The following is a 24,505-nucleotide window of genomic DNA, read 5'->3' as shown; positions in this document are numbered from 1 at the left end:
CCTCCAGAGAGGACCCGCCCTCTACCTGGCCTTCCACCAGAGGGGACCTGCCCTCTACCTCGCCTTCCTCCAGAGGGGACCCGCCCTCTACCTCGCCTTCCTCCAGAGGGGACCCGCCCTCTACCTCGCCTTCCACCAGAGGGGACCCGCCCTCTACCTCCTTCCTCCAGAGGGGACCCGCCCTCTACCTTGCCTTCCTCCAGAGGGGACCAGCCCTCTACCTTGCCTTCCTGAGGGGTCCCGCCTTCCAGAGAGGACCCGCCCTCTACCTGGCCTTCCTCCAGAGGGGACCCGCCCTCTACCTCGCCTTCCTCCAGAGGGGACCCGCCCTCTACCTCGCCTTCCTCCAGAGGGGACCCGCCCTCTACCTCCTTCCTCCAGAGGGGACCCGCCCTCTACCTCGCCTTCCTCCAGAGGGGACCCGCCCTCTACCTCGCCTTCCTCCAGAGGGGACCCGCCCTCTACCTCCTTCCTCCAGAGGGGACCCGCCCTCTACCTCGCCTTCCTCCAGAGGGGACCCGCCCTCTACCTCGCCTTCCTCCAGAGGGGACCCGCCCTCTACCTCGCCTTCCTCCAGAGGGGACCCGCCCTCTACCTCGCCTTCCTCCAGAGGGGATCCGCCCTCTACCTCCTTCCTCCAGAGGGGACCCGCCCTCTACCTCGCCTTCCACCAGAGGGGACCCGCCCTCTACCTCGCCTTCCTCCAGAGGGGACCCGCCCTCTACCTCGCCTTCCACCAGAGGGGACCCGCCCTCTACCTCCTTCCTCCAGAGGGGACCCGCCCTCTACCTCGCCTTCCTCCAGAGGGGACCCGCCCTCTACCTCCTTCCTCCAGAGGGGACCCGCCCTCTACCTCCTTCCTCCAGAGGGGATCCGCCCTCTACCTCCTTCCTCCAGAGGGGACCCGCCCTCTACCTCGCCTTCCTCCAGAGGGGACCCGCCCTCTACCTCGCCTTCCACCAGAGGGGACCCGCCCTCTACCTCCTTCCTCCAGAGGGGACCCGCCCTCTACCTCCTTCCTCCAGAGGGGATCCGCCCTCTACCTCGCCTTCGCCGGCCTCCTGAAGGGTTCCGCCTTCGCCGCTGCCGGCCTTCAGAGGGGTTTCTTTGTCGCTGCAGGCCTCCTGAGGGACTGAGCCCTCATCGTCCTTGCCGCCGGCCTCCTGAAGGGTTCCGCCTTCACTCTGCCTCTGCTTGCCCCCCAGGACGTCCGCCTGAGGCTCCCTGCCATTTTTTTTTTTTTTTGATTCCCTCCTCCTGGCTCCCCTCCACCCACCCTATTTGGGTTTGACTTTCTTCGTGTTTTTTTTGTTACTTAAGCCCTTGTCTTTCCTTTGTTCCTCGTGCTGTCATTGTGGTTAGTTCGTCCTGCATGTTCTCAGTTGTCACCTGTGTTCACTTGCTCCTTGCCTTAGCCTTTTGGCAGAAATAAAGTGCTGTTCTCCCTAAACCGTCTGCATCTGGGTCCTACCTGCCTGCCTGCACCGCTAACCGTAACAATACATGGCCTGTTTTTATGTTATAGTTAACATTAATAAATAAAATGTCTAACAAATTAGAATAAACAGATTAAGCTTTAACGATGACGTTATTTTGTTGAATCCTTGTTGCATATAGACAGTGTTATTCATGGTATTTTATTTAGAAAAAAAAAGAGTGTCAGTTCCCTTTAGATAATTCCCCTTTTCTTACTTCATTTGACTACTTCCTTTAGCTTCATCCTTTATAACCCAATGGACCACACACAAAAGACCATTTTCAACTAGTTTTTATCAATAACACTTTGATTCGCTGGACACATCAGGAATGGGACCAGATCGAGGAACATTTGTTTAAGTGGAATTTGGATATTATTTTTTAATAATAAATCTGTACAGTAAGTATTTAACTTAATTGAACCCATTTGTTTCACTACAATACAGTTAAAACTCAGGTAAATTATCTTTCTGCAAAAAGTGTTGTAACATATTACCATTTCAAGCATGTGTTTATTTTTGCCTTTTGTTAGTTTGTGATAAATTGTCATTAGAATCATTACAAGAAACCATTGGAGAGGAGAGAGCAAACCAGTCAAAGATCATATAGGAGCTATTTTTTCTGAAATGAAATAATCATAGAATGTAGAAATTAGTTCTCTAAAAGCTTGGTTGTTCAACACGTCATGTTTTGGAATTGTGCCAATATTAATTTTATGCTTGGATTGTTCTCAGCCTCAACTGAAAGTCCCTTTAGATAAATAAGGCCATCTAACTGCCTGACTAAATATTTCAAGTAGGCATGCTAGCTGACTAAATGTATGTGTAGAAGGTAAGGAAGACCTATTAACTGACGCTTTCTCGATCTGTCCTATGATGTGGTTGATTGCTCTGGTTCATGATAATCTCTGTATGCAAAGCAGCGAGCTGAATCAATGGGACACAAGGCATTATTACTCAGAGAAATCATACGTTTATTCAGATGCCTTCAGCATATAAACAGTTTGTTCAAGGGGAGACCACGACCCGGACGTCAAAAGTCTAAATTGATCTGTTATTTTCAGGGCTAACAGATAAAAGTGAAGCAAAACAGAGACGTACTCAGAAAAGTGGCACAAAAGTGTTAATAGTGAGAATGATACGTGTCGGTGTGTCGGTTACAGAAGTAGAGAATGTTCTACTCGGAAAGATAACTCAATATTAATAATAACTAGGAGTACTAGTTGACTAATATAAGTGTATAGCAGATCTGCCATCTGACTAAAAATAAATGTCAGCAACCATACCAGAGCAACAGGTACATCACCTCCTCATGTTAAAATTGGTTTAAGGCCAGCACTGCTTAGCCTGAAAAAAACAGTTTTTCCTTTGCTTTTGTGTATATATTTTTTGTTATGGTGCAAAAAAAATATTATTGAGGACAAAGGCTATGACTCAACAAAAGATGAATTACATGTGATTATGTTTAACTGAGGATGTTTACATCATGTAGGCCTATGGATTTGAGATACATCTCAAACCCATAGCATGATGCTTCCATTCCAGTTTTTCGATAGCAGATTGTAATGAGCGCCGTCTGTGTATCTTTTTGTGTCTGTTTGACAGTCTTTTAGGATTGGCGGTTTTAACCTGAGGGTTTCCTCGGACTGAAAGAACAAAACCAAAAATCCACTTGGTAGGACTGGAGATCCATTGTCTTGGAATTACCAACATCAACAAACTTCTTTATAACCTGGAATTTAAACGAAAATTGCGATGCCATATAGGGGAATTCGTTTTTGTTCATTTGGAATATTATATTTATTTTTTAACTATTTTATTTTTCCAACTGCTAGTTACACGCTGAAGAACTGCAGGGTCACACAGAACAGACAGGCAAACTGTCAGGATAAAAAATTGAAAGTATTTCCAAAGGACATTCCAGCAAGAGTCACAAGTATAGAACTGTCTAGAAACAACATTTCTACACTAAATAAAACAGATTTGAAAAATTTACCAAATCTGTTGCGCTTAGACCTGACACGCAACAGGATCTCCAAGATTGAATCTTCCACTTTTGTGGTTCAAATCTCTCTGAAGATGTTGATTCTAAACAACAATAGGCTTTGTAAGCTGCAGGAAGGTATGTTTGATGGCTTAGTCAATCTCAAAGAACTGCGTCTGACTTCCAATCAGATCCAAACTGTAGAACCGGCCTCTTTCAAGTCTCTGAGCAAGCTTAGGATTTTGGACCTAGGCCATAACAAACTGCGCCACTTAACAAACATCTTCTTACAACATACACCACATTTACAATACCTGTACATTCCAGCAAACAAAATTTCCACTTTTCATTCATGGGAGCTGTCAAATAAGTCTACAGAACTTGTTAAACTTGATTTGTCTCAGAATGAGCTTATGTTCTTCAGGCTCACTGCAGGTATCTTTCCCAAACTCAAAACGTTGCACCTTGAGGATGGTATAAATAATGGCATCGTCTGGGAGGTGAATGACACAGCGTACCTCAGAAGTGTGGTTAAACTAGATATCAGTGGGGTTCGCTCCTCATTACATGGACTGCAGGAAGTGCTAGAGACATTTAACTCCTCCTCCTCTCTGAGGAATCTGCAGTTAAACCATATAAATAACAGCCTGCAGGTTCTCATCAATGTTTCCTGCAAAAACCCAAAGCTGGGAACTTTTGGAATCCGAAATAACGGCATCAAAGTAATTACATCAGACCTGCTGCACTTGTGTACTAATCTTAAAATATTGGACTTGGGGACGAATGAGATAACTGACATTTCTGACAATTCGTTTCAATCTCTTAGGAAGCTTAACACTTTAATCATGAATTCTAACTGTCTCACATCGGTCCCCAATGCTGTAAGGAAAACTCAAATCTTAAAACTGGATCTCAGCTGCAATAACATTAATGTTCTTGGCTGTGAGGATTTTGCCAATATGACCCATCTCAGAGGTCTCTATCTATACAATAATCCTCTCTTGGCCCTCAAGGATTGTGTTTTCAGAGATTTGATCAATTTAGATACATTAATGTTGCAAAACAGCAGCATTAATCAATTAAACGGAGCCTTCAGAGAATACACGCCAAATCTTAAAACTCTTTCTTTGATAAACAATACACTCACTGTTCTAGATCATGGAGAATTTAAAGCACTGAATTCTCTCCAGACTTTGTCATTAAAAGGGAATAAATTAGAAAAATTTAAAGATGGGACTTTTTTTGGACTGTCCAGTCTTACACATCTTGATCTCGAATCAAATGAAATAATTGAAATTACAAACGGTGCTCTTGGTGACCTGAAAGCTTTAAAGATATTGAACTTGGGAAGCAATTGCATTAAATATGCATCGGTAGAGCCTATTCTATATCCACCATTTGCTGAGCTTTCACAACTAGATACATTGGATATTTCAAGTCAAAGCAGAACTCATAAGCGGTTAAGCTTCCCTCAAAACTTTCTGCAAGGCCTGACAAATTTGTCAATACTCTATATCCATGGTAACCATCTTACATTCGTGCACCCAAACACCTTCAACAATACTCCTAATTTGAATGTACTTATTATGTCTAACAATCTTATAAGAGACATTCCCGACAATTTGTTTTCCCCAATTCAAAAACTAAAAAGTCTGTACATTTCAATGACAATGCTGAGGTCTCTAGATTTTCTGCTCCATGCTAACCTCACAGAGCTGGAGTTGTTGCAGGTGGGGTATAATACCTTTTCTGTCATTAGAAAGCCAGTGATGCTGTCTCTGCCAGCACTTACTGACCTGGATATGCATGGTAATACCTTCACCTGTAACTGTGACAATGCGTGGTTCCTCCAATGGGTAAACGCAAGCGAAAAAACACAAGTGTTTGATGCATACAACTTTGAATGCAGCTACCCTCCAAACCTTAAAGGTAGAAAACTGTTGCAGATTGACGTCCGTTCTTGTACAGTAGACATGGACTTCATCTGTTATATTTCCACGGCATGCGCGGTCATCATGACCTTAGCAGTCTCCTTCACCCACCATTTCCTACAATGGCAACTGGTCTACGCGTACTACCTCATGCTGGCGTTCCTCTACAACTCAAAGAACAAGGACAAGCGTGCTCATCAGTACGACGCCTTCGTCTCCTACAACACAAACGACGAGGGCTGGGTGCTGGGGGAGCTGCTGCCCAAGCTGGAGGACGAGCAGGGCTGGAGACTGTGTCTGCACCACCGAGACTTCCAGCCAGGTGAGGAGCCCTACCCTGAACATCCTCTGCACCCCCATTACCATACAAGCTAACCTACACCTTTTTATACATCATACTTGCCATTGGATATGTTATTAGATGAACATAAACATGGTAGGAGATTTTTTCCTGACTCAGAATGAGCCTTCGGTTGGTGACTGCAATAAGCATGAATGGTCCGTGTTCAGTAAAGGCAATTGGGGTCTGTGTTACATTATGTAACAGAAAACAATTCATTTTCATGTTGTTTATGACCATTTGATGAGCAAAAATTTATATTTTGCTCGAGTAAATGAAACCACATAAACAAAACTGATCAGATTGAAAAATGGTATTACAACATAGGAAGGACCAGGGAATCGCATTGGTGGGTGACGACGACTGGTCCTTCATTTCAAAAGCACAAATAAAAAGATAACTCCAAACACAAATTAACCCTAACCCAACGCTACCGATCCCTCCTTCCACCCTCTCTTCCTCCAGTTCTTCATCCTTAAATTCTAGCCTCTCTGCATGTCATGTATCCATTGAAAAATATGTATTTTTTCAATCTTTGCTTTCAATCAATAATTCTTAGCTTTGAACCTTGTCTTATGCCCACTGATTATATCCGTCCTGTTCTGCATGTAAAATATAAATCATTTAACGTGGCGCTAAATAGGGCGTTCAAATGCAAGTTTGAGTTAGCAAAGTTTGAGCCTTTCCGAAATGGTGTATTTGAACCAGGGGCGTAGGAATGAGTTTAGCATTGGGGGGGGGGACATATCGGAAACCAGACGGATCTGTTAATGGTTTGAACAGAAATAGGTCATAAATTAACTACACTGCAAAATATTCACAAATATATGTTATTTTACTAAAAACAAACATTTTTAAATGTAAAGGAAAACACATATTGAATGGCAGTAATGAACTGATTAATATCAAATTAATTCTTTAATTACATGTCCAATCATCCAGTTTTGTAGAATAAGAAGCTGTGACAAGACGCCTTGTTGCGCTTTCAAAATAAAATAAAATATTTTTGACACAGAACATGTCAAAGAGTTAAGTATTAAGACTATAAAATATGTAAAAGAAATACTTATAATATCAAATAAATGTAAACGGCTGTTTTACACAACAGATTATGTTGTGTTTGAGACCCACCATGGAATGGCGTCATACAGAGGCGACTGCATGAGGAGCACAACTGTATGGAGGACCACAAGTGTCACGGAAATAGTAATAAAGAAATAGACTCAATTATAAAGTATTTCATTCTTTGATCTTTTAATGGGCAATAAAAGAGGAATTAAAAAATAGATAATACAAATTCAATATTAATCCATCAATAAGTAGCTCAAATTAAAAAGGGATTTACAAAAACAACATAAAACAGTCAATAAGTACATCATTTAAAAATACATTAATGAATTCATAAATAAATGATGCAATTAAAAAATCGATTTGAAAATACAGTTTAGAAAGAGAAATAAATGACTGGATTCACAAATTGAATTAAGAACACAGATTTTAATCAGGCATTTAAATGGGTGATTTCCTTGGCATTTGCATTTCCATTTCCCCGCTGCTTTTCCTTTTCCTATTAGCTATTCGATTAGCTTAGTCATTTAGCTTCTCCTATTAGCCTCTCGATTTAGCTTTTCCGTGACACTTTGGTCCTTGCGCTGGTAAGAAGAGGTAAAGCAATGCAAATCAGCCATGTTACAAGCTCTCGGATTGGCTATCACCTGGCATGTCATATGCAGACGTATGACATGGATGTGGGAAGGAGAAGGTGGGTTTCTTTTAAGCACTAGATGGAACTAAATGGAAGAAACACGGAATAACACAATAAATGCCATAATTAATTTGGCTGACTATGTCGACAGTAATGTTCCAGTTGACTATGACTATGCTCTAACGAGGTTGCTTCAGCTAAGGGAAAACATGGAAGAATCCAGCTGCCATTTAGAGGACGCTGTTCGGGCCAAGTTTGATGAGGTGGAACATTTAATTCGCCAAATTGGTAACATTTCAGGGATTCAGCCCTGTCTTGACATACAAAGAGACCAGTTACAGCTGCAGATCTCCTTTCGGAATCCCGCGCAGGGAGATAGAAAGACGTTTTGGTGTGTCTTTGAAAACTCTCCATCGCAGGATTGCACTGCGGTCAAGCCAGCAGACCCATTTTTTTGCTGTACCTGTTTATACTAGCCATTACAGTAATAGCGTCTCAGAACTAGTTTAATATAAAAGCATTTGTCGGGTACATACAAAAAGACAGTCAATAAAAGCAAATACTATCGAACGAAGTGTACGGCCGTTGTGATATTTACTTTCAAAATAAAAGCCCACCAAACATTCCAATATGAGACATATTACATATGATTTTGGATTCGATTTAAAAGGAAACTCCCTGCTATTCCACTCATTCCACTTCAGGGTCATAGTTCACAACCCCATAGTGATACCCAAGAAGTTTCAGGATATTCTGATTCGTAGTTTCAAATTAAAAGCCCACTAGATAAAGTGAAATGAGCATGGAATAAGAGGGCATTTTCTTTTAAATTTAATCCAAATTCATACCTAAATCATATCTAATGTCTCATATTTCAATATCTAATGGGCTTTTATTTTGAAACTACAGTAACTACAATAACAGGGCATTTTCTTTTAAATCGAATCCAAAATCATATGCAATATGTCTCATATTGGAATGTTTGTTGGGCTTTTATTGTGAAACTCCATATCAGAATGTTCTGAAACTTCTTGGGTGACCCTATGGGGTTTTGAACTATAACTCTGAAGTGAAATGAGCCTGGAATAACAGGGCATTTTCTTTTAAATCGAATCCAAAATCATATGTAATATGTCTCATATTGGAATGTTTGGTTGGCTTTTATTTTGAAAGTAAATATCACAACGGCCGTACACATCCTTTGATAGTATTTGCTTTTATTGACTGTCTTTTTGTATGTACCCGACGAATGCTTTTATTTTAAACTAGTTCTGAGACGCTATCACCGTAATGGCTAGTATAAACAGGTACAGCAAAAAACTGGGTCGGCTGGCTTGACCGCAGTGCAATCCTGCGATGGAGTTTTCCAAGACACACCAAAACATCTTTCTATCTCCCTGCGCGGGATTCCGAAAGGAGATCTGCAGCTGTAACTGGTCTCTTTGTATGTCAAGACAGGGCTGAATCTCTGAAATGTTACCAATTTGGCAAATTAAATGCTCCACCTCATCAAACTTGGACCGAACAGCGTCCTCTAAATGGCAGCTGGATGCTTCCAAGTTTTCCCTTAGCTGAAGCAACCTCGTTAGAGCATAGTCATAGTCAACTGGAACATTACTGTCGACATAGTCAGCCAAATTAATTATGGAATTTATTGTGTTATTCCGTGTTTCTTCCATTTAGTAACATCTAGTGCTTAAAAAAAACCCACCTTCTTCTTCCCACATCCATGTCATACGTCTGCATATGACATGCCAGGTGATAGCCAATCCGAGAGCTTGTAACATGGCTAATTTGCATTGCTTTACCTCGTCTTACCAGCTCAAGGACCAAAGTGTCACGGAAAAGCTAAATGGAGAGGCTAATAAGAGAAGCTAAATGACTAAGCTAATCGAATAGCTAATAGGAAAAGGAAAAGCAGCGGGGAAATGGAAATGCAAAATGCCAAGGAAATCGCCCATTTAAATGCCTGATAAAAATCTGTTTTCTTAATTCAATTTGTGAATCCAGTTATTTATTTCTCTTTTTAAACTGCATTTTCAAATCGATTTTTAAATTGCATCATTTATTTATGAATTCATTACTGTATTTTTAAATGATGTACTTATTGACTGTTTTATGTTGTTTTTGTAAATCCCTTTTTAATTTGAGCTACTGATTGATGGATTAATATTTAATTTGTAAATAAAAAATTGTAATTCCTCTTTTATTGCCCATTAAAAGATCAAATAATGAATTACTTTATTATTGAGTCTATTTCTTTATTACTATTTCCGTGACACTTGTGGTCCTCCATACAACTGACAAGCTAAAACACAAAGGAAGGGCCACACAAATTAAACAGAGATGCAAAATCACTTAAAACTCCCTCAAAACATGAATGAAATCTGGTTTTATTATATCTGCTTACTTAATCTAATATTTTATCATTTTTAATCAGTATTGTTGGCCTAAGAAGTAAAGTGTGAAAAAGAGCAGTTGTACGTCTGCGTTAGCATGTAAGCTAATGAATAGCTCAATGCTGGCTAGCATTGACTGACTCACTAATCTCACTAGTCAGACTTTTTATTTATATTGTAAGACTGATGACAAACTCAGAACAGTGTGTTTCCCTTTCTTTCGATTCATTTGTTTCATCCAATCATGTTTCTCGAGGTGGGGATCCAATCATGTTTCTTGAGGTGGGGATCTAGCGTCTGCTAAATGCCCTAATTGTAATTGCAATCGTAGAATATCATAACTATAACGTAAGAGGAAGCATGGCGTAACTCACCCATTACAGTTGTTGGTCTCACCCAAGAAACTCTGCTATAACAGTCAGACTGCTGGACCTGAGATGACTGACTAGCCAAATGGTCTAAGGCAACTAAGATCAGTTTGGCTAGTGAGAGAGTGGACCAAGAGAAAGTACAGAGAAGGGTACTTCAAATATTATTCAAATTAATTTTCACTGACCGATGCTTTTCAGGTAAACCAATCATGGAAAACATTACAGACGCCATCTATGGCAGCCGGAAGACCATCTGTGTGGTCAGTCGCGATTACCTGGAGAGTGAATGGTGCTCCAGAGAGATCCAGGTTGCCAGGTAAGAACCCAGAGTTCACATGCATGACCAGAATATGGTTGTTCTTTAAATCATGTTCACATGTGTACTGGTGGTCATATTGTACGACCCTCATACATATTCCCTCAATCTGAAAAGTGCAACGGACCAAAGCCTAAATTACAAATTTGTGTCGGTACATCTTGCAGACATGCTATAACGCTCTAACCACTGAGCCAGAAGTTTGCAACCGGCAAACCCAGTTGGTGTATATAACCATCTTAATTAATAGCTGCCATAGGTAAGAATCAAGAGCTTTTATTGGGGTGAAATTATTTAGGAATGCGCAGATATTACTGAGTGAAATGCAATGTTGTTTTGGGTCCACCACACCAGCCTCTGCATGGCCCAATTCAGACTTTAGGCCACTCCCGTCACTTATTTCTGACCAATCAGGGTATCTTTGCCCTGACTGGCCTAAAACGTAGGGAGAAAGGGAGTAGAATTTTACTTCAAAATCTTGCTTTTCCTCTCTCTCTCTCTTAACAACTCTCAAATCATATTTACACCAAATTTTAGGCCCCAATCGTGAGGTTAACCCATAGGGAATCTGTCACACTATAAGACAAGCAGTCCGGTTCAACAGTGGAAACATGCCCCCTTCTACAGCACCCACCTCAATTAAATCAAGACATAAGGCCAGTCAGGGTCCAGGGAACATGTATTACTAAGACATTGAATGTTAAGGATGTTATTTTAACCATAATCATATGGGCAACTGGGACTGTACAAACATTTTAAAGGGCAAAGATTGTATGGCAATAATAACACAGTGCAAAAAGATGAGAAAAGTGACCAAAACAATAATGCTGTAACTTATTTTCTCTCAATGTGTCTCAGTGACTGCCCATGGTACATGAGGTGTCTGCGGAAAGAATCCTGCATTTACCCTATTTGAGCAGGTCACCCAATTGTCCACCACACGTGTGCAAGGAAAAAGAACCAGACTTTAGGGGACTGAACGATTAAAACACCACATCACAACCTGGTTATTGTTTCATAACTGACTTGCTGATCAATGATTGGCTACATCAATGCATGGACAATATAGCAAGTTGAAAATGTGTCAAAAAACATAATCAAGTAAAGTATTTGAGTATAGTCAGAAAGTATTTCTACTCAAGGACCAATTCAACCCTGTAGATAGGTATGGTTTGTGTGCTGCTGGGTGGGGTTGGGTGCCCCGGGGTACAATGATGTCTTCATATGGGCATGAGCCCAGGCCAACCTTCCCCTAAAGGTTAAAGAGCTCACATATGTTAAAAAACAACTCTCCCGGTTCCATTTCCCCAGCTTCCGTCTGTTTGACGAGCAGAAGGACGTGCTGATCCTGGTGTTCCTGGAGGACATTCCCATGCAGCAGCTGTCTCCGTACTACCGCATGAGGAGGCTCCTGAAGAGACAAACCTACCTGAGCTGGTCCCGCGCAGACGCACACCCAAACCTGTTCTGGGAGAAGCTCCGGCAGGCCCTGGAGACCCAGGAGCACCCAATGGGGGAGCATATACTGCTCACCGTGGAGGACGGACCCCCTGGAGAGAGACCAGACCAGTAAAAGGCTAAGAAATGGGGGGGGGGGGGGGGATAGAGATATCCAAGGTCTGTATTTGGAGGGAAAGTGAAACAGTTCCCCTTGACAGCTTTGTGTATTGTAAAACACCTTCTTAATCTGGTTAATGGGTACATTTGGTGTGGATTTGTATTCATTGTTGACGTTGATGTAAACATTGTCTACTGTTTTCCAATTTGTGCGGCTGGGCGTTTCTACTTCTAATGAAATCTGGGGAAAACTGACCATTGTCGAGGTTTGTCCTCGACAATAAAGACTCCTTCAGGGTGGGAGTTCTGTTGTTTGCCAATCGTTGAGTTTATTAGCTCAAGTGCTAACCAATCATTAGCATGCAAAGGTATGTAGTCTGCCATCACTATAACAAGGCTGAAGTTCCCTAAGTGTATGGAAAGGCCTGCATTTCAAGATATGTTCCAGATCGGGTGGGCAAAAAATGTCCTTGACATTTGTGTCGGTGTACCAAACAACGTTATCGCTTGTTTCTTTGCGTAGCCCTATAACTTATGATTGTATCAAGGCCTTACTTAAAAGGGGAAACTATGGTCATTGTTAATTTGAAATTAAACTTGTTTTCTATTCTAAAACACATATCAAAGACTGCAAGTTTACCATCTGTAAAAGGTTGAGTATTTCTAAGCCTGACTTTGCTCGTGCACATTGCTGTGAATTGACCCCTAGAGGGCTGCCATGTATATAGCGCCATTGATAAAAGTTTATATTAATCAAATAGTTTTTATAAGAATCAAGTTTTATGATGGATAAGTAGAATTAAGGATCAATGCAGGTTCAATATTAACCTAATTTAGAAGATGAATCTGAAACTGCTGCTTTTCTTCAATATTTATTGAATTATAAGTAAAATTCTTGTACACAGAAGATATTTTTTTCTATATCACTGTTACGCTGCACTAGACTTTTACACCTTAATCCTATCACTAGGCCATATGTCATGATTATATACACATACTGTATGTGGTGTATAGTAACAAAGTAGAAATACTTTGTTGCTGTACTTTTACTTTTTACTTTTGGGGGATTTGTACTTGACTATATTTAGTATTTACATTTCTAGCTACTTTCACTTTTACTCAGCTACTTTTCCTAAATAAAAGGTGTACTTTAACTTTGATACATTTGCCCTTTGCATCTTTGTTTCTCGCTACAAAATAAAAGCTGAAGCAATTAGAATGTTGGGCGTGGGAACAAGAGGTTTGACCTATCAATGTTGGTCCTAGCTAGATTGGTAATTGGATTGACAAGTGCTCTCAACCACCACCAAATTTTCTTTATGTTTCGATTTGACCCAATAGCATTAGTATTAAGGGGCGGGAGATGGACACCTGTCCAATAGTAATTAGGGGCGAGGGAGGGCCATCAGACCTGTCACTCAAACTTGCGCCAGTTGTAAGGAGATTTGGTTCATGATGTATTGGTCGAGCTGGCGTTGATTCTACATAGTTCTCTGGTTTATGTTCTTTAAGTTCTTGTAAGAATATTTCAAGTTGAAGTTCTAAATAAATGTAAAGGATGTTTTATTTTAGCTCATGTACAAAACATGCATTTTCTGTAGCTGTGTCAATGCTTATCTATAGTTGATATATAAAATATAATAAAGCGGAGCATAGATGCCTCTATTATTAACAACTACAGTCAAATATCAAATCCACCTTTCATAAGTAAAAGCATTGAGAAAGTTGTCTTCCAGCAACTTCACTTTCTGGCTTCAACTGGCTGCTATGAAATCTTCCAATAAGGATTTCCACCCTGTAATACTTGAAAAATACTTTTTTTGTAATACTTTTTCTACTGGAAAAACTGCGGAGCCATTCGCAGGGGCCTGGGGAGATCCTCGACAGAGTGTCCGAGGTGGTGTACCGCCTGCGGATGCCTGGGCCAGGCACCCGGGGGCGTGTGATGATAATGCACTGGGACAGACTCTCATCGCACCACTCCCTCGCCCCAGTTGTTGCTGGGGAGGGAGGCGGAACTCCCCGTGGTTCCCCGGGCGGCTCCCCTGACCCTGCCGGCTGCAGTTGCTGCTCCTGGGGGGATCCAGCGGCCTAACCGGCGGCGCCGGGCCCCTGAATACTTTAAGGACTATGTTTTGGGTGATGGGGTCGTCAGGGGACGACTGAACCCCCAGGCGGGAGCTGTGTGGCGAACACTGGCGTGGACGCCTCTTCAATGTGCGTGCAGGGGATCCTGGGAACTAGTTGGTTGCCTGTTGTATAAAGGCCCATCTGGGTCCTTTGAATTTGTTAGGATAAGTGTGGTTAATGGGTTTGGATGGTTCATTGTTGGTGTGTAGTTGTGTGTTGTTCTGTTATCACGTTGTGTTCATCGTTGTCGCCACCGTCATAGAGAGTGTCAATTTCGATTGTTGGGTATGATTTGTTCTATGGATAATGTTGGTCTTCAATAAAGGTAGTTTGTGTCGAGCGGTGTGTGGGGCGCAGAACTATGGTTAACCTACTCTGTGTACTTCTTGGCCGCCGCTACAATATCATATTATACTTACGCCTTGCTCAAACTACGTGCGTCCGTCGACGGATGACCAAGGGCGTGTCTGATGTATATAGGACTAGTCTTTGTAGATGCATTCTACTACTACTACTCTTTGTCCCCTATGGGACATAAGGCTTCAATGAGCACTTTCAATTCCACTCGGTCCCTGGCAGCATGTTGGGCCTCTCTCCATGACAGGTTCATCTGTTTCAGCTCTTGGTGCAGAACTGTCTCTTGTTGACAGTTCTGCACCAGGTGGTTTTTGGCCTTCCCTTTTTTCTTTTGCCTGGTGGTGTCCATCTTAAGGCGACCTTTGTGAAGCAGACATGGGGGACTCGAGTCCCATGACTTGACTCGAGTCAGACTCGAGTCGCAAATTTGAGGACTTGAGACTTGCTTGACTAACACTGATAAAAGACTCGACTTGACTTTGACTTGGTCTTCATGACTTGAGACTTGACTTAGACATGAGACAGACGACTCAAAATGACTTTTTTAAAGTTAGATTAAAGGTTGGATATGGGTTTTGCGATACGCCAGCAGATTTTGAAAATACACAACTCAAATCGTCCTACCCCCTCTCCTTCAACGCTGACTCTGACTCCACCCATTCCAAGTACATGGACGCGCAATCGTGCATGGGCGCGAACACAGATGCGCGAGAGTGAGCCAGGCTAGCTAGGTTGGAGTTTAGGGTTGTCTTCTAGTGCTAGGTCCAAATGTGGATTAGCTAGTTAGCTAGCTCCAGTAGCTATCGCAGGATAACAACAAACAGAAGCTTGCCCTGGGTCACGAGCTTTGAGTACGTGCACGTGCACGTGCACGAAGGGGTCACTCACGGGGAGCGGGGGAGGGGGAGTGCAGTACGACCGTTTGATTGACGTACTTAATGTCCAATGCCACTCGGTGGTTCTGAAAATCATTGGCTGGAGTTTTTCGAGCCCTGCCCATTCCACAGATGATTGACTTGTTTAATTTTTATGTCAGTAGGCTACTTCTAACTCAGTGGCTGTAAGTGGGTTATGATATGGATTTCAAGTAATTTTCAAGTAAAATTACACCGTCAGAGACAGAGCGTCAGACTGGGCTGTTCTCAGCATGCCGCAAAAAAATATTAGGGTTCAAGTTCCAGTCCCCAAATTCAGTTGAACCATTACCTGGACATTTGTGATGGACAGAGCTGCCTTCAGTTTTGGGCCATGAACAGGCGCACCCTCCCCTCTTTGTTCAAAGTGGAGGTAAGAGTTATGGCAGTCCTTGCATAAAGTGCACCTGTTGAACGTGTGTTCAGCCATGGTGGGGTGATAATGTGACCCCTTCATTCAAGTAAGTTGATGTATGTTGCGAGGCAGCAAGATTGCTACCAGCTTTCAGGCTTGTGTATTACTATTTCCCCGTCCTACGTATGTGATATTACTTTTGAAATATTCTTTTTTTTTCATGCATGATGCCATGTGTTGCAAATAATATTCTACAACATCTAGGGAGATTGAGTGATAACACAGTGCAACTCAGGCGTCCGTGCGTAAAATCCTTGGTGATGCTCCAGCTTCCTGTTTTTTTGTACAGGTCATTGTTGGAGATCATATTAGGCCAAAACATGCCTTGCCACTCTTCAGGGTTTGGATGGCAGCTTTAACCTCAGCAGAGTCAGGGGGGTTGATGTTGAATTCCAGGGTATCCTCTGTTATTGTGATGTTGGCTGGTTGTTCTGGCTCAGGGAGGTTGAGTTCTTCCTGGAAGTGTTAAACCAATCTGGCTGCTTGTTCACTCTCTGATGTACAGATGTTGCCATTTTTATCCCATACATGCGTAGTTTGGTTTGTACATTTGCCACAGAGTGGCTTTGTGAATTTGTACACTGTGCGAAGGTTTCCATAGGCTGCAGCTTTCTCGGCTTCACTATCCAGGTGTTCAACAAAGACCCTTTTGTCTCTCCTTGCACTCCTCTTCACCGCTCTGTCCTTGTTTTTATAGGACATCTTGGTTTTCTCGAGGAGTCTTTGGGACTTGGTGTCCAGCATATTTGCCTTCAGCTGCTCCCTCTCTTCAACTTTCTGCCAAGTATTAGCTGATGACAATTCTTTGGCCCCTTTCTGTTTGAAGCCAAGGACCTTTTGTGCTGTTTCGGAGTATATGGTCTTGATAGTATTCCATTTGCTGTTCATGGTGGGTTCTTCTTCCATTTCAGAGGAAGACTCTGGTGTCTTGAAGCAGTTTCTGAGTTCCAACACAAAGTCTTTGTTTGGCAATGTTTGTTTCTTCTGCCAGTGGCTTTTTGGGAGGACTTCTAATACTTGAGTTTAATGGTGGTAGCGATTAGGTGGTGGTCGCCATTGGCATTGGCATCCCGGTCTGCTATAACATCTTGCAGTGACCTTTTTACCCTTTACCATTAATGATGATGTGGTCGATTTGGTTGATGGTCCTACCATCAGGTGACTGCCATGAGAGCTTATGGATGTTCTGGGGGAATATGGTACCACTGATGACCAGGTTGTTGTTGTTGGCGTTCACCATTGTTTTTACCATTGTGTTCTCGTGGCCAGAATGAAGGATGACAGACCCATCATGCAGGACTTGACGACCGGAGATGGTCCAGTGACTCTCACTTATCCCCAGGATGTCCAGGCGGTACCTTTTCATCTAACTAAGGACTTGTGCTGTCTTGGTGGTCTCAAACATGGTTCAGACGTTCCATACACCAATGCGGATCTTGGTTTTAGGCCTTAGTAGGCCCTCTTTCGCACTCCTGACTTCCTTTCGGCTTTCATCAGAAGTGGTCATACTGCCAACCAAAGAGTTTGGGTGGCTGGGGTCTACAATGGGCCTGATGTCAATAGGAGTTCTCATTTTAGTTTCTGTAACAATGTTTTTTCTTGTAACAATGTCACGGGGTGACGTTGTTAGCGCCACACCCAGCCCCCAACCTGGAGGACCAGGTGCTTCATTTTGTCTCACTCCTCACCAGACCAGTCTGGTAGGATTGAGCCTGCCAGGAGCCGAAGGCTCCTACTAGCATAGCTCTCAGGATCATAGAAGCACGCAAGCCTCTCCACGGCAAGGTCACAGCACGCATAGAGGATGCATACTTTGTAGATGCCAATCAAATCTCTTGCCGCTACAAAGCTGATGTGTGGATAAAAATACAGAAGATGACACAAACAACAGGTGACTAAGAACAATCCTATCATTCCACATTTCTTTAAAAAAATTGAACGGACAGAATTTTCCTGCTTCTTCCTGCTTGTTATTGCAAAATGAATCCAGTAGATGCGTGGAGTGTATAACCGCGATCTGATTGGCCGACGGATCCGCTGCTTCCTGAAAAGTTGAACGTTTCTCAACCTTTTGACGCAGGCCACGGAGCCGAATGGATGGACGGACCCACAATGCATTTCATGAGCTCCCCATGCAGAGTAATTGAGATCCGTTGCCGGACGGAGGTAGTGTGAATGAACCCTCAGGGTTGATGCTACAGCAATTTGAAGAAAGATTCTCCTATTAAATCCCATTGTTAGTTTAGTCACAAACAAACCCGAGTTTAGCTGAAGCAAGTTCAAATACTACACAAAAGGTTAAAATAGGACTTAGGCTGCTGGTTATTCTGTGTTTTCTGAGATATAGATTCTCGCGCAAATCATTGATATAATTAAATAGCCTTCTCCAGCCTTACATAGCCAACACTACCAATCCTGGCATCAGTTCCCTCCAGTCCATACTATTTGTGTAGCCCTCCGTTTTTTGCAAATCGTAGTTTTATCTATAATGTTGGAGATGCTGAGCACATCTCAGTCATTTCAGATGACCCATCCACGTCCGGACCAAGATTTCTATCTGCCTCCTATCATACAAAGAGCAATATTGGCTGAGTACTATGCAGAGAGGCGCTTACAACAGAAAGTATAAATTAGTCCTAACGGACTTACATCCACTGGAGAATGTTGGATCGTAGCCGGCGGCTAAATTACAAGCACTAATCCATCTTGATCTGTGAAGTTAATGAATTGTCACTTTTAGGTTTTCCACCCAGTTATCAAAAAATAACATTTGGAACATATGCACTGTGGCCCGCACACGTTTTGCATGTGTTACTTCGAAGGCAAACAAAATATAAAATACAAGAAAAACACAAAAACCTGCATTCAACCAGTGGGGTTACCCTCACATGGCCCCTGACTCTCTGAGGAGGTAGGTACCCCCTCCATGCCAGGGCGCCCTGAATTTATGTCTATTAACAGCTCCTCCACCGGGGTCAAGACAATTTTAGGGCCAGATCCAGTCTGCCGACTGTCGGCCTTTTTACGATTGGCTTAAATAAAAAGGGCATCTTTAAATGCAGGAGTGACAAAATATACCAATACGATGGTTGGCAACACTTAACAGTTTGTATGATATTTTTATACTTCATTTTTACTTGATCCGCTGACCGCTTGGGAGCCATCGGAGTACATATTTTTAAGGAGTAAAGGGTTATGTGGTAGGAACGTTAAGAATGCTTAACTTGGATATTATTAGATTCATGGCTCAAATATTAAGGATCATGCTTTTGACATCTTACGCATATACGCGGTCAGTGATCCGCTGCCAGGGTTTGGTTCTCTGGGTTGCAGAGGCTTTAGCGTTCCCTTTTTTTCTCCTCGTCATAGCTCTCCAGGAGAACCTGGAGTTCCATGTCATTGAAATAAGCGGCCCGTTTCGCCATTTTGATCAGGGTTTCCATGATCAAATACATCACGTCTTTATAGGTTTGCCGTGGACGCGCACAACCCTGTGTTAACCAACCCCGTGTTGATTGAACTAATGCATAACCCGTGCAGTGGAACCGACAGCTCTGGTTTAGTTGGCACAGGGTCAATCAACCTAGAGTTCAGCGTTAACCTCAGTCTATTTATACCCTGTATTGTTGGTGCCCCCTTGTCAGATTGTTGTATGCTGTTTCTTTCTCTCTGTCCTGTGTCTGCCTGCCTGCCTACTTGTCTGCCTGCTTTTGGATTTAACCACAGTTTTGACCTTTTGCCGTCCACTTTGTTTGGTTTCTGTTCCTGTTTTTGTCAACAGCAACATTTTGTGTTCTTGCATTTCCTCTGTAGAAACAGGGGTCACTTTTTGTTATTGTTTGAGCTGAAACCTTGCTCTACTTCAAATACATCTTTGGAACTTTGCTATGCTTTTGGGTTCAGATTTCACACACACCTGACATTTATGTATGTTGCCTACAGACCCAACCTAACACCCAGTTCAATCAGTTGCATGAAACCTGTTGGTCATTGGCATAGGGCCATTATCAAACCCGTGGAAATTCCCATACAAGGCCCGTTATCATGTTATTTTGAACATTAATAAATAAATTCTCCATAACAAAAACAAAAAATTTGAATAAACAGATTCATCTTCAATCACTTAAATCAATGTGTTTAAACTTCAAGGATGAGGACGTTATTGTGTTGGATCCTGGTTGCAGCTGGTTGCACCTTCTTCAGAACATGAACTGTCCTTCTGAACATATGGCTTTTCTTGCCTACTCCTCCTGATCACTGCTGCTCTTCATCTGTTCATCATTTTAACACGAAAAGAGAAAAAAAAAGCCCTAGACACGCAGATGATTGCGGCAGAGAAACTGAGTCGTTTAAACTTCCAGGGTCGAATATTTTTGAGAAGAGATGCATGTAATAATTTCCTAAATGTATTAAATGATTTTATCTCATGATAAAGCTCTTTCAATTAATATGTGTCGGCCTCAACTTGAACTCCCACTGGACATACAGGAAGAAACACACACACACACACACACACACACACACACACACACACACACACACACACACACACACACACACACACACACACACACACACACACACACACACACACACACCGACGTATCCAGGCCCATGCAGTTATAAAATGCAATCAAACATGTCAAAAGATAGACATTTTCTATAAATAGCCTACCAACGTTTGCAGTGAGAAAAACTGACGCACATTTCATGCTCAGGGATATGAAGCTCCACAACTTGACGACCTCGGTTGCTAAGCGGTTAGTTTCAGATCCTTCAGTAAGCTCGAAATACATCAGAGGAGTCACACAGGAGAGAAGGGCTTATCTCCAGCCCACACACACTTGGGAGAAGCCATACCATTGGCCTACGTACATTTCACCGCCGTCTTATCCAAGGTTTTTGTGCACAGCAAGCCTTATTAATGAGGCCCCTGGGCAAACGCAGCGACTCAGCCAAATAAAAATAAATAAATAAAAAACTGACTAAACTTTGATGTCATGTAGGGGGCCACAAAATATCATCCGGCGGGCCGCAATTGGCCCGCGGGACGCGAGTTTGGGACCCCTCCCTTAGATAATTCCCCTTTCCTTACTTCATTTGACTACTTCCTTTTGCTTCATCCTTTATAACCCAATGGACCACACCCAAAAGACAATTTTTAACCAGCTTTTATCACTAACATATTATTTTGGTTCGCCAGACGCATCAGAAAAGAGACCAGATTGAGGAACATTTGTATTTGTGGAAATTGGATATTAGTATTATTCTTACTTTGTTTGTTTTTTTTTCCTGTTTTTATCAACAGCAACATTTTGTGTTCTTGCATTTCCTCCTGAGAAACAGGGGTCGACTTTTGTTGTTGTTTGAGCTGAAGCCGTGCTCTGTTTCAAACACATCTTTGGAACATTAAACCTCGGCCCGGACCAGCCCGAGGTTTGGTCCTGGACGGCCGATACTACCGTCACCCACCAGCCGGCGACGGAGAGCACCCAGACCAGTGGGAGAGACGAGTGACGAGACGGAAAGACCCACGAGCCAGCCCTACCCTAGAGTTCCACGGAGATGTAGTCTGAACTTTCTGATTGCAAACACTGCTTAAATAAATGCCTTTAATGGCTAAACCCAAGCCTGACGCCTGAGTTGTGTCTTGAGAACCCGAGCCGCATGGAACCGGCTCATCACAAACTTTACTCTGCTTTTAGGTTCAGATTTCACACAAACCTGACATTTATGTAGCCTATGATGCCTAGTTAGACCCAACCTAACACCCAGTTCAATCCTGCATGAAACCCATGTGGGCCATTGACATGTGGCCATTATCGAACCCGTTGATATTAACATAGAAGGCCCGTTTTGATGTTATGTTTAACATTAGTAAATAAAATGTAAATTACAAAATAACAAATTAGAATAAACACATTAATCTTGAATAATTTAAATCAATGTGTTTAAACTTCAAGGATGATGACGTTTTTGTGTTGAATACTGGTTGCACATGTGTCATTTATGCTATTTTATTTAGAAAAAATAGAAAAGATAGTGTCAGTTCCCTTTAGATAATTCCCCTTTTCTTACTTCTTTTTGACTACCTCCTTTTGCTTCATCATATGAAACCCAATAGACCACACACAAAAGACCATTTCCAACCAGCTTTTATCAATAACACATAATTTTGATTCGCCAGACGCATCAGGAAAGAGATCAGATCGAGGATTTTTTTTTTTTAATAATAGAAATATGTACAGTAAGTATTAAACATAATTGAACCCACTTCTTTCACTACAATACAGCTAAAACTCAAGCACATACTCTTTCTGCAAAAAGGAAAGTAACATATTGCCATTACAAGCATGTGTTTATCTTTTCCTTTTATGTTACTTTGTGTTGAAAATCCTTTTATTTTTTTATCATTCTAATCATCATTATAAGAAACCGTTCAAAGGGGGGGAGCAAACCAGGTGACGATCATATAGGAGCTACTTTTTCAGAAATTAAATCCAATCATAAAACGTAGAATTTAGTTATTCTCTAAAGGCTTGGTTGTGCAACACGTCATATCTTATTAATTCCAATATTAATTTCATACTTGGATTGTTCTAAGCCTCACCTGAAAGTCCCTTTGGATAAATTAGGGCAGCTAACTGACTGAATAAATATATGTGTAGAAGTTAAAGAAGGCCTATTAACTGATGCTTTCTCGATCTGTCCTCTGATGTGGTTGAGTGCTCTGGTTCAGGATAATCTCTGTATGCAAAGCAGTGAGCTGAACCAATGGGACACAAGGCATTATTACTCAGAGAAATCATACGTTTATTCAGATGCCTTCAGCATAAATACAGTTGGTTCAAGGGAAGACCAAGACCCGGATGTGAAAAGTCTATGCATGTTATCTGTTATCTTCAGGGCTAACAGATAAGATTGACCAACACAGTCTCACTCCCTACTCGTCAAATTTGTGACGCATGGCCAAGGATCCCTGGCGTCAATTTCCGACGAAAAATTGGTACCTTTTTCGTCGTTTTTCAACGGGGGGGTCCGTCAGATAGACATTCGTGTTTTACCTTTTGCATCGTTTTTCAACGCGGGGGTCAATCAGATAGACATTCATGTTAATCCCTCACCGTCGGATATAGACGAAAGGAAATCAATGTCTATCAACGGTGATGCCGTCACGTTAGGCAACTATTGTCTATTGATTTGTTTGACAGATTCACCATTAAACATGTTTCTAATGACATTTCTAGCGAGAAATGTACTTTTACCTTGAATAATCTTCAGTCAGTGAATGTGTATGATCTTTATTCATCTTTATTATCTGAATGGGAATACAATATTTTTGGACCGATTCACCGTTAAACGTGTTTCTAATAACATTTCTAGCGAGAAATACACTTTTTACTTGCATTATCTTCAGTCAGTGATTGTGTCTGATCTTTAGTTTTATAGTTATTAGGAAGATTTTATCGGCTCGCTCGCATGTTTCAACGACGTCAGGTTGCTAGGGACGCTGCTTTCGCTAACCTAGCAGCTCACGTGTTTCCTGCGTTTGTGTTATTAAACCGTTACTTTATTTAACTTTTAATGATATGATCTTGTTAGAAACACGTATATCTGAGAGCCAACCTAGTCGCCAAAAGCATACGTTGACAGTGTAAGATTTCGTGAACACTGGATGACGTCGCATTTCAACATAAAATAGCGTGTTATACACACACACACACACACACACACACACACACACACACACACACACACACACAATGCATTTCGCTGCTAAAACAAAAAAAAAAATATTCCCTCAAATATTATTAGGCCTACTTATTATTACCCCCCCCCCCTTAAATAAATATTATGGCAGGATAAAGAATAATTCATGCATTATCATTCAACTTGAACATGTGTTTTTACAGTATAGAGTGGTGGAGGGATGACGTATGTTGGCCAATCCGGAAGTGGGTTAGGGTTAGGGTTAAAACTAACCTCTGTCTTATGTACATTGACTGTACTGTTGGAGGTCACGCCCCTTTTCCGGCCTTTTCGAGATAGCTAGGGATGCTAAAATGTTTACACACATTTCCCGGGGCCACGAGAACGACATATCCGATATTTGGAGTTCCAGCCCTTAGAGAAAAAAGTTTACCCAAATGGACATGTGGACAAAGCCCCTCAAGTGTTGACTGCAAGACCTAATGGTTCAGAATGTGGTGGAAAAACAGTTTTTGAGATAGAAAGGTCCTACCGCCCTGAAATTTGAATGCCTTATTCTAGGGCCTAACTGGGACCCCCACACCGAAACTTGGCCCGGTCGGACCCCGAGGGCAGGAAGGGGGGGCAATTCCTGCCCGAAACTTGTCCCGGTCAGACCCCGAGGGCAGGCCCCTGATGCGTAGTTAGACCCAACCTAACACCCAGTTCAATCCTGCATGAAACCCATGTGGGCCATTGACATGTGGCCATTATCGAACCCGTGGATATTCCCATACAAGGACCGTTTTGATGTTATGTTTAACATTAGTAAATAAAATGTCAATTACAAAATAACAAATTAGAATTAACAGATTAATCTTCAATAGTTTAAATCAATGTGTTTAAACTTCAAGGATGATGA

The 24,505-nt window shown here is 42.1% G+C and overlaps 1 protein-coding gene across 2 annotated transcripts in view; it reads left to right on the top strand.

Annotated features, from left to right (window-relative positions):
• The window catches only part of LOC130375735 (toll-like receptor 13), a 33,935-nt gene extending 21,833 nt beyond the window's left edge, over nt 1-12,102 (top strand). The window contains exons 1-4 of one of the 2 annotated variants that reach the window (XM_056582798.1): nt 1,743-1,876; nt 3,081-5,712; nt 10,404-10,521; nt 11,833-12,102. In XM_056582798.1, the coding sequence (XP_056438773.1) occupies nt 3,231-5,712; nt 10,404-10,521; nt 11,833-12,094 (2,862 nt within the window). In that variant the 5' untranslated portion in view covers nt 1,743-1,876; nt 3,081-3,230 and the 3' untranslated portion in view covers nt 12,095-12,102. Of the gene's footprint in view, nt 1-1,742; nt 1,877-3,080; nt 5,713-10,403; nt 10,522-11,832 lie in introns of those variants that run through there. The other variant, XM_056582799.1, reaches the window with a different exon arrangement.
• The last annotated feature ends 12,403 nt before the right edge of the window (nt 12,103-24,505 follow it).

This window comes from Gadus chalcogrammus, chromosome 22 (assembly GCF_026213295.1).
Source record: "Gadus chalcogrammus isolate NIFS_2021 chromosome 22, NIFS_Gcha_1.0, whole genome shotgun sequence".
NCBI classification, from domain to species: domain Eukaryota; kingdom Metazoa; phylum Chordata; class Actinopteri; order Gadiformes; family Gadidae; genus Gadus; species Gadus chalcogrammus.
The sequence above is the reverse complement of the archived record's forward strand: the minus strand, read 5'-3'. Positions and strand labels throughout refer to the sequence as shown.